General features: G+C 41.7%; 1 protein-coding gene and 1 pseudogene across 1 annotated transcript in view; both read left to right on the forward strand.

The window, feature by feature from the left end:
- The window catches only part of LOC114043573, a 95992-nt pseudogene extending 83539 nt beyond the window's left edge, over window positions 1-12453 (forward strand).
- Window positions 12454-12603: 150 nt separating this feature from the next.
- Window positions 12604-18133, forward strand: part of ARHGAP29 (Rho GTPase activating protein 29) — a 75203-nt gene continuing 69673 nt past the window's right edge. The window contains exons 1-2 of the mRNA XM_027862620.1: window positions 12604-12768; window positions 17483-17811. Of these exons, the coding sequence (XP_027718421.1) occupies window positions 17550-17811 (262 nt within the window). The 5' untranslated portion in view covers window positions 12604-12768; window positions 17483-17549. The remainder of the gene's footprint in view (window positions 12769-17482; window positions 17812-18133) is intronic.

Genomic DNA, 18133 nt, shown 5'->3' on the forward strand with positions numbered 1-18133 from the left:
TTGGAGGATATTTAGAGAAGGGAGGGTCTGGATGGATGGAGACCAAATAGGAGGCTACTGACTAAGGCAGTCCAGGTGAGAGGTCATGACCACTTGAATTAGGGTGATATCTGGGTGAACGAAGAGAAGGGGGGGGCTGGCGCAAGAGATATGGAGATTGAATATAGGTAGAATCAATAAGGTTTGGCAATTGATTAGATATGTAGGGTGGAATGAGAATGAGGAGTCAGGATGACACCAAGGTGGTGAACCTGGGTGGCTAGAAGGATGGTGGTGACAGCAGCTGAGAGGTTGGTTTGGAGGGGAAAATGAGTTCTTTTCATTATGTGTTGAATTTGAACTGCCCTATAGGTCATCTTTATCTTTATCATCTCCCCCAGTGCCTAGCAGTACGTTGAATATTTGTAGAGTGGATTTGGGGGTTTTATATTTCATCTGTGAAAGGAATTCCTCATGTGGAAACTCCCTTTACCAGTCGATGGAGACTGGCTACTCTTCTGTAATTTACAGTCTTACGAAGTTGCCTGAGGCACTGAGAGGTTAATTGTTTCTCCCAGGATCATTCAGCTCATAGGTGTCAGAGATAAGATTGAATGCTGGCTTCCTAACTCTAGGCTGGCCTTCTACCTACTCACTACAACATATTGTTCTCATATTGTACACAAAGTAGGCATTTATAAATACTTATTGAATGAATGAGTGAATGTTACATAAGATACAATCATTGTATTACATCATATTTATCACATGGAGGCTGAGATCCTTGAAATACCTGAGTCACCAAACATTATATTCAGTTTGTTTTTCCTGTTAATATGGTATTCTAATGCCTTCAAAACTGATGAAATACAGAACCCCCAACTTAGGAAATGAATGTATTCTAAAAGTGTATTTTATAAGTTGATTCTTTTACCTTTTCCCATGGGACCAATGTTTAAGTGGTGATTAGGTTCTTAGGCCAACCCATTCACCTTCACAATGTAACTGAAGTATAATATTAATAGCATTTCATATTTCCAAGGATCAAGGACTTGTTAATTCTTACATTTGGGCAAGAGAAAATACCTTTTTATGTCTACAGAAGAAGGAACCACTGCTTCAAGTGAGTGAATGTGGGTCAGTTACTTCCAGGAAGTTTATACTTGGGAAATTAAGTGGGGTTGGGTTGGGGTTGAGGGTGGTAGGTATGGGTGGCTCAGTGGGAAAAAAGAAGAAAATGCTGCTCAGAGGATTCTTCTGCTATTATTCCTACGCATGGTACATTTGTAAAAAAAAAAAAAAAAAGATATTTCTCAACTGAGAAATTAATTTCTTGAAAACTCTTCATAGGATATATTTGTAATTGGCGGGGGGGAGGGATTTGATGCATCTATTCCCTAACCACTTAAGATGGCATTATCTTTGAAGTAAATATTCCTTAGTAAAAACTATTTGACATTAATGTGGGTAAATAGGACTAAGGGGCTGGTCCCAGACCACTTATACACACATGTGGAAGAGATCAATTACATGTGTGGACATCCTGATTGGCAGGAAACTTTTTTCCACGGGCTGTTGTAAAACAAGGCCTGACTGAGCCTGTGCTGTGAGTTTAAGGGATCCAGGTGAGTCCTTTGCTCATAGCCTGTGAGACTATTCAATAAGAGATGAAGGATCTTAGGGCCTCCTTCTACCTCCCCTTTACTCTCCAGGCCATATGGCAGGAGAGAAATGGGTCTGGGTCATTGGCATTTTCCTTTTTTCTTTTCTATTCTACTTGCAGGGAGTGGGATCTCTGATCTGGGTCTGGAGAGCAAGCCACAGGGTTCTGATCTGGAAGTCCTAGAATAGCCAGCCCAGAACTGAAGTTTTGAGGAGCTATCTGAGCTACCTGGAATTACCTTTGGTATTACAGAATAGCAGAACCCTGCAGCAATACCAGCTTTGGACTTGTACTTGGTAGGACTAGTACTATGTAGGAAATGAGCTGTGAGCCTGTGCCCTCCATTCCAAACCAGAATCATGGGGGGTGGGTGCCCTCAGATGTTAAAAGGAAATTTTTGTACCTTGTTTTGGCTATATCTTTAAGGTAAATACTTCTTTGAAAAACTATTTCATGTTAAATGGTTAAATGGAACCAAGGTGCTAGTTGCTAGGCCCCTAAAACTAGAGGGGAACACAGCCAGTGAAAGCTGAAGACAGAAAAGAGAGATACCTCAAATCTCTCAGTGCCTGAGAACCATGAGGTGGAAAGATATAACAGGTCAATTGGCCTGAGTCAACTATGTGAGATAAAGACGTTCCTTACTCATTGGAGTAACTAGAAAAAGATATTTAAAGTGAAATTTACTAAGTTTTATTTTTATTTTTTTAGATGTACGTTCATACATCACCTAATTGCCCTCTAGTATTGCAGATAAGGACCTGCTTTGTCTTTGCACATGGACAAATGAAGTGACCTGCCCAGAGTAAAATAGTCGGTATTTGTCCATTGTGAGAGGTTGCTCTCTACTATGTCTTGTTTTAAAAGTGATGGTGCTGAGTTCTGTAATGCTTGATGTTGATTTCAATTTCAATAACAGAGTTCTCAAAATCTCTAGGCCAAACCTTTTAGCTGTGGATAGAAATAAAAATGTCTCTTCTGCTGTGAGCAAAAAACCTGAATTGTACCAGCTTCCTCCCACTTAAATGATACTCTGGCCATATAAACCTCTTCCCTTCTGATTTTCATCTCCGAGGCTATTTCACATCATGGTGGGTATGATGTCCCTGCCTAGTTTCATTCAGAGTGGGAGTTGCCATTGACTCATTCTTGTCTTAACAGTCAAGGGAGAAATCAATGCTCTACTTTTGGTGTTGATTTAAAGTAGAAATTGTTGTCGCCTGACGCTTGGAGAGTGATTCCTTCTCTTCTAAGTGAATGGACATCAGTGATCTGTTGGAGAGGGCTATTGCGGCAAGGTAATTTCCCCAGTCTGATGACTAGGGAAAAGATTAGGATTTCCTTCTCTCTGTTTCCCTTCACTTCACCACATAAAATATCCTTATTTGATATTTTTAGCAAACTGCCTTTCCTTGACCTTTTTTTCCCCACTGCCCAAATGGTGCCCTCCTAGGGATCACCACCATGGTTCAGCCCTCATCACCTCTTCCCTGGTTAATGATATCCCCTTCTAAATGGTCTCCCTCAGCCTCAAGTCTATCTTTGCTCCAACCTATCTTCTACACAGCTACTAAAGTGATTTTCCTAAAGTGTAGGTCTAACCCCCAGTAGAATGCTCCTTGCTGCCTAGGTCTCTTTATTTATTTGTTTATTTATTTATTTTTGGCCTTGTATTATCAGTGCCATGGCACATAAGTAGGCTAAGTTTAATACATGCTCATTGATCATTGATCAATTCACCGATCGGATGAGTGTGGCATTTTGTGCATACTCTGAGTCAGTTGACGTGTTGTTTACAATTCTATGTTACCAAGGAAATGGTTTAGTTCATGTTGTTTAGAATTCTGTGTGACCAAGGAATGACTCTCTGGAGGAGGATAGTTTTGGAAATGAAGGCAATGCAAGAAAAAAATGCAAATTTTAAAATGAAATAAATTTGAGGCTCCTAAGGAAAATTTTGCAAAGGGGCCCTTTTCTTAGCCACTGTCTTCAGAAGTGGTCTCATTTTATACCATGCACTCCTCTGGATCAAAAGCTCTTTTCTCCCCATTTCACTAGACACTGGTTCCTTATTGGACTTTCCCCTACAAGGGATCTTAAAACTTTGCTGGAAGGATCATAGTGTCCTAGACTTAGAATTGAAAGGGACTTTTCAATGACCTAAAGCTCATCTAGTCCATTCCCCTTATTTTAAAGAGGAGGAACTGGGGCCCAGAGAGGTTAACTGTGCACGGCACAGGCAGTCAATGGCAGAGCCCAGACACAAATTCTGGTTTTATCATTAAATAGTGCTCTGGCCTTGGTTTTGTTGGTGATATCTACCAATAGTATCATTAGATTGAAAATTATAAGGGACCTCTGAGGTCCCTTAGTTAAATTCCCTCATTGTATAGTGAAGGGAACTGAGACCCAGAGATGAAATGCCTTGCCCTAAGTAACAGAACCACTCAGGATTCAATTGGTCTCCTGGCTCTTCATACGTCGTTCTTTCCAATATAGTTCAATGGCTCTCCTAGGCTACACTTTGCGCACCCAATGTCAGTAGTAAACCAAATGACAGAAAAAGCAAACATTTTTACCATGAGAGGAGACCTAAGATACTTATAGTCCTGGGGAAAAGTCAGTAGTACAGTGGCCTCATTAGAATGTAAGCTCCTTGAGGGCAGGCACTGTTTTTTTACTTTTTTTTCTTTGTATTCCTAGAGCTTAGCACAGTACTTGGCATGCAGTAAATACTTAATAAATGTTTGTTGATTGATGAGGTAGAAGATATACTACCCCTGGATTCTAAGAACCTGGGTTCAAGTTCCAATTCTTCTATGTGTTTACCTGTGTAACTGGGCAAATTCCTTGACATAGCTGGCCTTTAGTTTCATTACCTGTAAAATAAGGGAGTTCAACAAGATAGCCTGAGGTCTCTTCTGGCTCTAGATATAACCCTGCCATTCTTTCCAAGTATTTTGGTAGCTTTAGACTGTCTCTCCATTTGTTCCTTTTCCTTTTGGGCTACACATTCTCCTTATCTTCATCTACTTCATATACTCTAAGTATCCTAATTGGTAGCTAATATGTATTTTTTTTTTGTCTTGTCTTCTAAGTTTATCCATATAGAGAGCTCTTTCAGTATGGAAAAAACCCCTCCACCAATGGATGGCAACTTTCTGTATTTTATAATCCTGGAGACTTACCTGTTGGTTAAGTGATTGTAATTAACACAGCTTATAATAAATGTTAGAAGTGAGACTTCATCCCACCTTTTCTCAATACTGAGGTCAGCCATTATAACATATTGTCTCTCTAATAAGTACTTTATCTTGCAATGCATTTTGAAGTTGAATGACTCTTCCACAGTTCAGTTCTTCAAACACTTGATGACAGTTATCATGTCTCTAGGGGTCTTCTCTCCTGTGAGCTAAACCATTAATATTAGTAAAGTTCTCTGAAGCCAGAGAAGTGGATCATAGGCCTCAACATCATGGTGTTCTCTCAGTGTACTATTGCTGTTCTCTTTTGTCCTTTCTTAATTTAGGTTGCATACTATTGACCACCGAGACAAAACTTTCCACATGGAAGTCCTGAACTTTCCAGGCTAGTCTAAGCAGTATTTTCAAGCTCAGAATAATAATAACAAAACTGGTGTCACTCCTCTGGGACCCTTTTCTTCCTTCAAGGGCCTCAAGGAACTAACTTTTCTTTACCAACCCATTGTGAGCTAGGAAAGAAGAAAAGGTTATTCTTCTCTTCCCTGTTAAGAGTAGAGAAATTGAGCCCTACCTGAGACAGAACGACCTGGGTTTGAATCCTGGTTTTGCTATTTACCGCCTGTGTGACCTTGGACAAGTCACTTACATCTCTGAATCTCTCCTCATTTGTCCTTTTTAGCTCTGTATCCTATGCTCCTTAAGAGATTTGAAATGAGGTAGCAATAGAGGGATCCTACTCCGAGGGGATAAGCTTGCAATCCCTTTGGAGAGGACAAGAGGGATTTCTCCTGGATTGCCTTTCTTTTCATTGATGACTCTCTTCATGCCTTATCTCACCCTCAATTTGATTATTTTCTGTCTCTGGAGCTCCTTCTTCTTCCTGACACATTATTTTTCCTCTCCTCCTATATGTCTTCCCCCATGAGGATGCAAGTTTCTTGAAGGTAGGAACTGTCTTACTTGCTTGTAGTTGAATCCCCAGTGCTTGGAACTGTGACTAGGGCATAGTTAAGTTCATGCTAAATATCTTATATACGTATCTATTCTGGGCCATTTTGGCCAAGGTGATATTTTGTGCTGGGGGTATAGCCCCATGTCTACAGAATCATGTCTACAGATTTATTGAGACATTTATGTTTCGTTGTAGTCCCCGCCCAGTCTCAGTCCTGTCCCTGCTTTTCTGGTTTTAGTCCTGTTGAGGCCATCATTATCCAGACTAGGTGCTAGTCAATGGTGAATGGGTGTGTTCTTTAATGGACTGCTTACAAATGTGCCCAGATATCATCCATCTTTAAAAATAAATCACTTGACAATCCCCTTAAAGGTATCTGACTATATCTCTCGTCCCTTTCATATCCAAACTCCTGGGGGGAGGGGGAGAATGCTCATTTAATTACCCCATTTAATATGACATTCAGACATTTAAGGGACTAAGGATTAACAGTTCTTGCTATTCCTTTCTAGAATAGCTGATAATGGGATTAAGGAGCAATTTTTGTAGCAGGTTTATAAATGGACTTTTTTCTTCAGCTTTGGCAAACAGTCTGTCCTCACAGGGAGGCAGTGAAGTCTTTCCAGGTACTGTAACATAGGCAGCCATCCTTGCATAAATAAAGTCAGGTAGAAAAACACTCATTAAAGTCCCTAGGAATAGCATTGTTCTCAAAAGGTTCAGTAATATTTGTTCTAGGGAGTGGATGAAGAAAGAGATTAACAATGTTGTCATTAGGCTCTATATCCTTCCTACAACTCTGTCAATCTTCACAGGAAAGATCTAATAGAAGCAGGGGAAATCCAGAATGCTTCAAGACAGTTATGACCTTATGAGGAAACAAAATTCACAAGTCCTACCCCATGCTGACCATTTTCTTGAGTCAACCTTATTAACTTTACTTACTATCACAGGGCTGCAGATAAAGTAAATGGGAGAAATTTACTGACCTAAACAGACATTTCAAAGTATTAGTTAAGGATCTGATCATTTAAGAGCCTAGCTAAAACAATATTGATTCACATTGGAGAAAGAAAATTTTTAAGGATTGACATAAGAATCCTGTGTTATCAGTATGGTATCACAGAAAGAGAATTTGGAATCTGAATCCCAGCTGTGCCACTGACAGTTGTGTGACCTTGGGCAAATCGCTTAACCTTTAATAATAATAGCTAGTATTTATATAGCACTTTAAGGTTTGCCAAGCATCTTACCTATGTAATCTCATTTGATCCTTACAACAACCTTGTGAGATAGTTGCTATTATTATCCCCACGTTACAGGTGAGGAAATGTTAGGTGACACAGAGATGTTAGGTGACTTGCCCCCAGGGTCACATAGCTAAAGGTCTGAGTCAGAATTTGAACTCAGGTCTTCCTGACTTCAACTCCAACACTCTATGTACTGTGCCACCTGTGCCTGGGTCTGAAAATTCTTCAGCTATCAAATGAAGGGGGGCTGTGGGGGGGGAAAGGGTAGCTGAGTTCCCAACCAGATCTAAAAATTCCATAATACTCTCATTTGCTTTCTTCCTTGTTCAGTATTTATATGGAAGAGATGAAAGAAAATCACTGACAGATAAGTGTTTAACCTACCACCTTCAAGAGGAAGATTCCATAAGGATTCTGGGTTCTTTTAATTAAAGTTTTGATGAAGCAATTAAACTTGGTGTGATAATAGTTAGTTGTATATAGGAAGCATTAATGAATGAGTCAGCCATTTCGTCATAAAACCTGATTTTGATCCTGAAGCAGTAGATGATAAGCTTTCCTTTTCAAATCTTCTTCCATAGCTGAGTCTATGGTTCCCATGCACTAGATTTTTTTTTTTAGCAGAAATTTAGCTTTAGTGTTTTTCTCAGGACAAACACTGTCAGGTTTATTTTAATATTCAAGTTTCACAGAGTACAGTGGGAGACTCCATTACTGAAACTCTTTGATTCTTTTTCTTGACATATGCATTAGTACCAAAGTGGTTGAACACAGAGATAATCTGTCTTTATAGCCTAATGCTATTTTTTGCATAAATCTTTCAACAGTATGTGGTCAGAATGGCTTTCCCTCCTCTGAGGCGATGTCATAGTGAACTGTGGCTTAGGCTGTTAGATCGGCAACTATGTTTCCAGCAAACAACAAAAAACAAAAGTAAAAACGACCCCAACCCCTTTGGATTTGGAAAGAGATACCTTGAAGTAAGTCCAATTTTATTAGTAGTAGAAATAATAGAAATTTATATAGAATCTTAAAGTTTGCAAACAGAAGCTCTTCAAAGGAGAGACCATGGGTAGTATAATCCCTATTTTACACATAAAGAAACTGAGCCCAAGTGAAGTTAAGCAATTTTGCTCAGGAATAGTAAGTAACAGAGGTAAGATTTTTTTAAAAAAATAATTTCAGAACTTTTTTTATTCTTAACTTGGAAAACACTAGCAAATATGAACATTTCCCTTTACAGAGTACTGTACATGAAACCATGAATCTCTGTTATTCACTGCTCCTTTTTAAAGTACATGACATTGAATATGTTAGTTCCAAAGCTGTTCCATTAATCTGTTTCATTCTGAATTTCCTTGGGTTGTGTACACTTTTAAAAAATCCTTCACTGATGTTCTTATCATCATTTTTTGTTCACTACTTCATTTACCCTCATCTCCCCTCCCACTCACAAATTTAACAAAACAAGAGCAAAACAACTTTCCCTGGCAGCCAAGCAAAATGATCCCTTGCATTGGCCATGTCTAAAAATGTATGACTTATTCTTCACAAGAGGTAAGATTTGAATCTAGGTCTTTCTAACTCCAGGTTCAACAATCTATCCACTACTTAAAAATGCCTCCTAGTATAAATATAGCAATATCACATCCTGTTAAGTACTTTACAGATCTTTTGATTCTTTTCCTCATGTTCTCTGGTCAGGACAACACAGAGTTCCTGGGCATATGCAATGTCTTTCATATTCAGTTCCAGCATTTGGTCTGAATTGATTCCTTGTTTCTCAATTGCATCCATTTTGGAATCAAGATTAATAACCTGCTTGGTCAGTTTTGTCTACCCTGGAAGCTGGAAGGTTTTTTTTTTTTTTTTATTGTGCCCTGACATTCTTTTCATCAGTTTTCTCTAAATGTTCCAGGAGTGAGGTCAGGGGTGGCTCTAGTGACAGGGGTGGAGATCTGCCTCCAGACCTCTCTTTTATTTTTATTTATTTTCTTTCTTTTTCAGGGATTTCCCTTCTCAAGAAAGGGGGCCCTTGGTGCTGGGGCAATTTGGGCAAAGCTGTCATCAGCTCAGAAGTAAGATAGAGTGTCTTACAGCAAACATGCTGACAGGAAAGACACAATTTCCAGTTGTGGCATCTGTCAGTGGCCTGGGGGCACCCCGGTCTTTGGAAAGTCAACCTACTTATGCTGCTGCAGCATTCCCTATAACTGGGCTGTTAGTAAGCTGCTTGACTAGGTGCACCTGGGGCTTTGTCCCCGTGGTGACTGTGATTCAAGCAGCTAACACAGCAGTCTTCATTTAGTCTAACATTTAGTCAGTCAATAAGAAATTATTAAGTGTTAACTGTGTCCAAGGCACTGTAATAAGGTGTGGGGATAGAAAGGCAAAAAACAGTCCCTTCTCCCTTGGAAGTCAGTCTAATGGGGGAGTCAATATACAAACAACTAGGGTATGACTGGTCAAGTCACTTATTTTTTCTTGGCCTCAGTTTCTTATTTGTAAAATGAAGAGGTTGGACTAGATGGTCTCCCTGGTCTCTTTGAACTCTAAATGGATGATCCTATGATCTGTGTGTGGCCTTAGGCAAATCATCTAGCCTCCCTGGGCCTCAATCTCCTTATTTTTAAAATGAAGAGGTTGAGATCTCTCCCAGCTCTGTATTTCTGTTGCTATGATCTTTCCTACCTTAGAGGAGCTTATTAGTTGATCAACAGGTATTTATTAAATCAATCCACAATCAATCAAAACCTTTATCAAACTCCTACTCTGTGCTAGGCACAGAAGTATAAAGAATGAAGCAATCTCTGCTTATGATGCACTTACATTTTAATAGGGGAAACCGGTGCACATAAAAACCATATACAGCATAAATATAAATTAATACATATTTTATCTATGCCACTGGTTACATATCTATATCTGTATCAGGGGCTCTTAACCTTTTTTGCATCATGGACCTCTTTGGCAATCTAGTGAAGGCAATAGACTACTTCTTGGAATAATGTTTTTATTTTTTATTTTAATTAATTTATTTTGATTTATCAATAATCACTTCCACATGCTTTTGAGTTTAAAAATTTTTCCCCCTTCCTCCCCACCACCCTCCCCAAGACGGCACACAATCTGACATAGGCTATACATTTACATTCTTATTAAACATATTTTCACATTAGTGATATTGTAAGTAAAAATTAAAACCAATAGGAGGAACCATTAGAAAGAGGAAACAAAACTCAACAGAAGAGAAAAAAATAGCAATTCAACTTCCATAGTTCTTTCTTTGGATGTGGACAGCATTTTCCATCACAAGGCCTTTGGAGATGTGTTAGATCCTTGTATTGCTGAGAAGAGTTAAGCTTATCACTATTCGTCATCGAACAACGTGGCTGTTATTGTGTACAACATTCTCTTGGTTCTGCTCACTTCACTCAGCATCAGACCATACAAGTCTTTACAGGTTTTTCTGAAGTCAGCCTGTTCATCATTTCTTATAGCACAATAGTATTCCATTACATTCATATACCACAACTTGCTCAGCCATTCCCCAGTTGATGGACATCCTCTCAATTTCCAATTCTTTGACACCACAGAAAGAGCTGCTATGAATATTTTTGTACACATGGGTCCTTTTCCCTTTTGTATGATCGCTTTGGGATACAGTCCTAGAAGTGCTACTGCTGGGTCAAAGGGTATGCACATTTTTATAGCCCTTTGGGCACAGTTCCAAAGTGCTCTCCAAAACGGTTGGATCATTTCACAATTCCACCAACAATGCATTAGTGTTCCAATTTTCCCACATCTTCTCCAACATTTACCATTTTCCTGTTTTGTCATGTTGGCCAATCTGATAGGTGTGACGTGGTACCTCAGAGTTTTGTTTTGATTTGCATTTCTCTAATCAATAGTGATTTAGAGGATTTTTTAATATGATTATAGATGGCTTTAATTTCTTCATCTGAGAACTGTCTGTTCATATCCTTTGACCATTTATCAATTGGGGAATGGCTTGTAGTCTTATATAAATTTGACATAATTCTCTATATATTTTAGAAATGTGGCCCTTATTAGAGAGACTTCTTGTAAAAACTCTTTCCCAATTTTCTACCTTCCTTCTAATCTTAGTTACATTGGCTTTGTGCAAAAACTTTTCAATTTAATGTAACCAAAATTATCCATTTTGCTTTTTATAATGTTCTCTATCTCCTGTTTGGTCATGAATTCTTCTGTTCTCCATAGATCTGCTTGGTAAACTATTCCTTGCTCTCCCAGTTTGCTTATGGTATCAGCCTTTATATCTAAATCATGAACCCATTTTGACTTTATTTTGGTATATGGTGTGAGATTTTGGTCTATGCCTAGTTTCTGCCTTACTCTTTTCCAGTTTTCCCAGCAGTTTTTTTTTTCCAAAGAGTAGGTTCTTATCCCAGCAGCTGGGGTCTTTGGATTTATCAAATAATAGATTACTATAGTCATTGACTACTGTGTCTTGCATATTTAACTTATTCCACTGATCCACCACTCTATTTCTTAGCCAGTACCAAGCAGTTTGTATGAAACATACATAGAATTACAAAAGAAAACCAATTTATTGAAATTGTTGTTGTTGTTCAATGGTTTTCACGCCAATATCATTTTCTCGGCATTCTTGGCAAAGACACTGTAGTGGTTTGCCATTCATTTCCTTCTCCGGTTCATTTTACAGATGAGGAAAGTGTGGCAAACAGGGTTAATTGACTTGCTCTGGGTCTCTCGGCCAGCAACTGTAAACTCAGGAAGATGAGAGCCCAGCACTCCATCCACAGCACCACCTAATTTTTCCATATACTGTAGTTATCAAAAAATCTGACAACAACAATTTCATACACTTGAGGTTAAGGACCCCTGACTGATAGCTATTTCTATATAGAAAGTAGTTAAATAAAAGGGAGTTGGGAGTTAGGAGTGTGGCTTCTGGGGTTGAGGAGGCCCAGCAAAGGCTTCCTTTGAAAGATGAACCTGGACTACCTTTTAAATGAAGAGAGAGACTCTACGAGGCAGATAAGTAAGGAAGTGCATTCCAGGCATGGGGAACGGCATGTGCAAAGGCACGATGATGGGAAACAGAGTTTTTTCCAATGACCTAACTGGTTCTCCCCAACATTCTGACCAATCAACACCTGCTCGGAAACTTACTTTCAACACAAAGTACACGGAGCGGGCCAGTTAGGAGTCTAGGCTGCCGTCTGGCTGCTGGCTAATTGGTTCGCGTGTCTGCTACAAACCGCATCCTTTGCTAGCACGCTCCCGGGTCCGCCGCCCGACAGCACCGTGCACTTAACAACCTGCCACATTCGGGCCAGTCCTAAGCCTGCTCACAACCTCCAGTCTCGGCTTCCCAGCACGCAAAGAGAACGTGGGTGAAGCTGGAGGTCCCGGACAGCCAAGCTGCCCCTCCCTCCACCTGTTACACTAGGGAGCCTAGGCCCCGCCCCTCTCGGGGCTCGATGGGGGCGGGGCGGCCGCAGCTCCAGGGCAGGGGGCGGGGAGCTGGGGCAGCAGCCGGAGTGAGCTGTGGTTGTGCTTGTGGATGTGGCGGCGGCCCCAGCGGCTCTGCTCAAGCTGGACTGGGGAGGGTGGCCTCTCCTCCGTGGACGGTGGGCTATAGGACTCAGCCACGACCCCCGACACCTCGATGTTCGCCCTGCGTACCCGCCGCAGCGCGATGATGCTCCACCGGTGAGTGTTGCCGAGCGCCCCTTTCTCCACCGCCGCAGTGGGGGAGGAGGCGCGCAGGGAACGGGCCCCACCCAGCTCCTTCTCCTCAGCCCCCTCTCCCCCTCCCCCCAGCCCCGTCCTCCCAGTCTCGGGGTCCCAGGCTGAGCGAGGGTCGCAGCCCCGGGGCGAGCTGTGCGGGCCTTCTCGGAACCCTCGGGGAACTTGTCCGCGAGTCGCCCTCCTCTGCTTGGCCCCGTGCGGTGCTGCCCGGGACGGCACGGGACCGGACGGGACGGAGCAGCAGGTGCGGGATCGGCTGGCCATCGAGGAGGCATCGGCCACAACTCCAGGCACACCCGTCCCCCGTCTCCTCCCTCCAGCCTCAACCATCTGGGCTCGAGGCTGGGCGATTCCCCCACCCCGGTGTCTCGGGGACCCTCGGCCGGGAGTGTCTCCTGCCCGCCGCTTCTCCGGCCCTCTCTGGTCCGGAAATAGAAGTCGGGGGCCCCGGCGTCCGCTGTGAGACTTGGGGTGGGGGAGTGGAGAAGGGGAACTGAGGGGCTCTGGTAGAACTCCATTGGGCAAACCCAACGCATGACCGCGGAGCCTCGTGCGCCCCTGCTTACCTTCCTCTTCCATTTCCTGGGTATGGAAATGAACCAGCTCCGCGAGCCACGCTGTTACCTGTCCAGGCTGGGTTGGGGGCGGTGTCGGCAGCATCCCTCTCCTTTCTTCCTTCTCCCCCTTTCTCCCTCTTCTTCCCTTTTCTTTCTCCTTTCTTTCCCTCTTTTCTTTTTTCCATTCCTTCCTTTTCTTTCTCTCTTTTTTCTTTCCGTTCTTCCTTTCCTCCTCCCTCCCTTTCCCACTTCTTACCTTTTTCCTTCCTACCTTCTTCCTTTCCTTTTCCTCCTTTCCTCTCCATTATTCCTTTCCTTAAGCCTTTCCTTCCTTCCGCCTTTCCTTCCGTCTTTCTTTCCTCTCTCCCCCCGTTTTCCTTCTCTCTTTCCCCCCTCTTTACTTCAGCCTCTCTCCTCCTCTATCCCCCATTTCTGTTTCTGAAGCCCCCTTGCTGCCCTCCAAAATACATTTCCATCCTGGTCTGGGGAACGATCTCTGGGGCGGCTTGGCGTGGAACAGGGAACCATGTTCGTCCACCCACACGTCTCCCTGTTAAGAGTAGGAGAGATTCTTAGCGGGAGTCGGGGTCGGGGGCGGGGAGCCGAGAGCTTCCTCTCGGTAAAAAACGTGCGAGGCTCCCACTGCCCGCCCGGGAGAGGAAGGTGGTGGTGCACGGGAGAGCTCTACTTTGCTTTGAAAATCATTATCGAAGAGCCGGTATGGTCGTGGTGAACTGAAATGTCACTTCGGCGCGTCCCCTACCCCATACCTAAACGTTTTGGGGCTGTGCACTTTGGATTATTTCATATTTGAGGGGAAGGGGCGGGGGGAGAAAGATTGCTAGCGCCAAGCCTCTCAAACTTTGTCTGGCATATCTCACGCAGTTAGAACCTACCTAGTTGGAAAAATGTGCTGAAAGAGCAGATTACTGAAATAACAGACTTTTTTTTTTCCCTAAGGAAGACATGGTGAGATGGAAGTGCACAGATGTTGATAGAAGATCGGGCTGTTTTACAACTTTGTTTGAATAGTTCATTTCTTAATGGGAAATATTTCCATCCTAAAGTGCCTGGGTTTTGGGGTTGTTTTTTTTTTCGGGGGGGGGGGGAAATACTGGTGACTCAAGTCATATCTAGAAAGCTGTAGGAAAAGCCATCCATAAAAGCAGAGCTGAAAGGGACTTGAGACGGTCGATTCAGTTTTACTGGGGGTGGAGGTGGGCCACTGAGGAGTTTAAGTGATTTATGCAGTCTCGTCATACCCTTAGTATCAGAATACGGATTTGTATTTTTGGCCCTAAACTAGAGTCTTTGTTCTCTCCTTAGTACCACATTGCCTCAGGTGAAGTTGATATTCTTATAGTGTGGTGTCCAGAGCACTGGATTCAGAGTTTAAGGGCCTAGGTTCAAGCCTTGGCTTACCCTGACTACTATCTGAGTGACCTTTGTTAAATCAGTCTCCCCTGGGTCCCCCTTCCCCTTAGTTTTTTAATCTGTGAGAATGAGTGCTTCCTAAATTTTGAACTAGAAGAGAGACACTTCAAAATCCTACAATTATGTTTCTGTAACAAGGCATTTTTGCATCTGTTCTACATTTTTGATATCTGCAATTCAATCAATTAACAGACATTTTAGGAAGCACGTAACTCAGAGGCAGGTACTTTGCTAAACTCTGGGGCTACCAAGAAAGGCAAAAACAGCTTCTGCCCTCTAGGAGCTTGCATTCTAATGAGGGAGACAGCATGGAAATAGAGAAATAACCTGTTTGATTTAGAAGTTAAAACATTACAGAAAAGGTAGTAGTAATATTTTGGTTAGCTATAGGGGCTGGGAGGTGAAAAGGGTTCCATGCAAATTTGGGGAGAGTTACGTATGTTTTTTGCTCAGTTGTCTGTCTGTACAGTTCAGACTTCACCTGGGAGCTCTTTGGTAGGTCTTTGAAAGTGCTGGTTACCATTTCTGTATTTTTTCTTCGTAATCTACAAATTCTTTGGTTTTGAATTGAAGTGATAGGAGAGTTAACATAAAATTATGTACCAGTATAATATGGAAGTACTTTTGAAATTGTAATTTACTGTGGAAACTCAATTTTCCATTATCATATAGGAAAGTATATCAAGTCCCAAGTTTTTCAGTCTCCATCTTAGATTGCTGTTAAGGCCAGGTGCCAGGAGAGAGCTGGATTGAAGACCATATCTGACATTAGTAATTTGATGTGTGACCCTGGGCAGTAAGTCCTGCTATGTGCCAGGCATTGTCCTAAGCTCAGGGGATAGAAAGGGAAAAGTGAAATCGGCTTTGCCCTCAAGGAGATTCTATTCTAATGGGGAAGATAACCTATATATAAATGAGTATTTACAGGACAGAATGAATCCAAGGTAGTTTAGGGAAGGAGGGCACTACCATTGAGGGCATGAGGAAAGACCTCATGTGGAAGGTGGCATTTCAGCATAACTTTGAAAGAAAGCAGGGCTTCCAGGAGGTGGAAGTGAGGAGGGAGAATATTTCAGGCCTGGGGAATAGCCAGTGCAAAAGCACCAGAAATGGAGGGCTCTTTGAGCAACAATCAGAAGGCCAGCTTGTCTTGGAGTAGAGGAGTGACATGGTTAGACCTGAGCTTTAGGAAAAGCACTTTGGTGGCTGTGTGGAAGATGGATTAGAGTGAGGAGAGACTTGAGGCAGGAAGACCAAAGAGGAGGTGAGAGGTGATGAGAACTTGACCTAGAGTGGTGAGAAGGGGAGGTTAGGCCACAGAGATGTGATAGGAACAAGATTTGGCAACTGATGGAATTACATAGGGTGAAGGAAAGAGGATTAGGTCCAATTCCCTTTTCAGTTTGGGCTCTATGTTGGATTATCTACATCAGAGTGGGAAATAGCTTTCATGAGCATACCTCTCCCACTTTTATTCCTTGCCCAATGTTTATTGTCCAGGAACCTTTAAATAGGGTTATTTTCTTTCGAGGAACCTTGAATAATTTTGTTGAAGGAATAAATGGTAAAACTTGATAAAACTTCCTTACTGGGAGGTGCTCTAAATGCTGGAGATAAAAATGCAGACAATCCTGCACTCAAGGAGTTTACATTCTCATGGGGGGAAACCAACCCATAAAGAGAGCTGAAAGCTGAGAGTGGGGTTTGAGTGTTCCTAGTTTAGAAATGGCCAGCAAGTGGCTGAACTGGTGTAGAGCCCAGCATCACAGCTCCAGAATACAAGGCTCTGGAAGGAGAATGAGGATGATGGCCAGTGCTGCAATGGCCTTGATTCAGATAGAGATCACTAGAAAGATGCTGTACACAAAAGGAGAGTTTTGCATAGAGATCATCTCATTGATAGTAATGTACTATCAATTGCCTTTTTTGGATATTAATAAGGTGTGAGATTTTTTTCTCATGTTTTGGCATCTTTTTCAGACACCTTGTATATATCACCACTCTCAAACTTGAGTCCTCTAGCATGGATCTCTTCTCTATTTACTTGGTCCAACTCTGATTGCTTTTCTCATCTTTGTTCTCTTTAGGGGCATTTCTATATCTTGGAGTTAAAAATGATTTTGATGGAGAAAACCTCTATTGATTTTTACCAAATTATGCAAATTAATGCTCCCATGAAATTTAAACAAATTTAATCAGAGCAAAATGGCATTATTTTCATATTTGAAAATAGATTCAAAATAAAGACTTTTCATTTTGGAAAGATGAAGTCTAAAGGGAGGAATGTGATATGTTCATTATTTGAGCAATATTGTGTGAACATGGATACATTCATCATTTTAGGAAATGCTAGATTTAAGGGCATTCCTGATCTTGAAAAAGGGTAAAGCTTTAAGATAAAAGGGAAAGATTTTACTGTGGATAAACTTACAAAACTTTCTACCCCAAGAAGTTATATAGGCTAAAGATAAAAATGTTCAAGAGTAATTTAAACAAATTAATTACTCATATATAGATGTTATAGAAAAAATAGGGTTAATTTAAAGGTCAACATTGAGGCTTGAGGTGATGCCCTGAAAGGGCAATCACCTCCCCAAATGGTTTTTTATTCTCAGAAATAAAGTACTGGGAAAATTATGTTTCCATGTATTTGTACCTAATAATTGCCTTCTTTTCTCTTTAAGGCTTTCCTTTTTCTGTCACCAGATGGACATTAACTGAAAGGATTTCAGCAGCACTGCAACAATTGGGATGTTGCGGCAGAACGGTGGGAGCAACAAGCATGGTTTATCTTTTGGCCGGTTCTCTCTATGTAATCTTTTCACTCTTCCTAATTCTGGAAACTGGAGAATGGGGCATTGTACCAAGAGCAACTCTTTGAGCAGCATCAATTCCAGCCCAAATTGCTGCAACAGCCCCATTATTGATCCAGAGTATGTGAAGCAGTTGGTCAATGATGTCAGGAGGTTTGCAGAGTTGTTGCTCTGCTTGAAAGAAGCTATCCTCTCGGAAGGTGTGTACCAGCTATTTTGTCTTAGCATCCTAGGAATAGAAAACCAGATCTGTATAACTAGTTATGCTTATGTATATCTAGGGCTGTTAGTAGCAGAATTTCGCTTCAGTTGCTGACTTTCTGGTGTATTACTATTTTTTTTAACATGATTGATGTTTATATGAAGTGGCCTCTTGTGACTTTTGGGTGCTGTCCTTCCTGACTCAAGCACAGTGTGTGATCTCTTTCCCAATTGGACCTAATATACCACATAGCTGATAGCTGGTAAGTCTAAGCAAGCTGGAAGAGAACAGTAGTCAGCCTTCAGATCTGCCAGTTTGAG

Source organism: Vombatus ursinus, unplaced genomic scaffold (genome assembly GCF_900497805.2).
Source record: "Vombatus ursinus unplaced genomic scaffold, bare-nosed wombat genome assembly UNPS02014769.1, whole genome shotgun sequence".
Taxonomy (NCBI): domain Eukaryota; kingdom Metazoa; phylum Chordata; class Mammalia; order Diprotodontia; family Vombatidae; genus Vombatus; species Vombatus ursinus.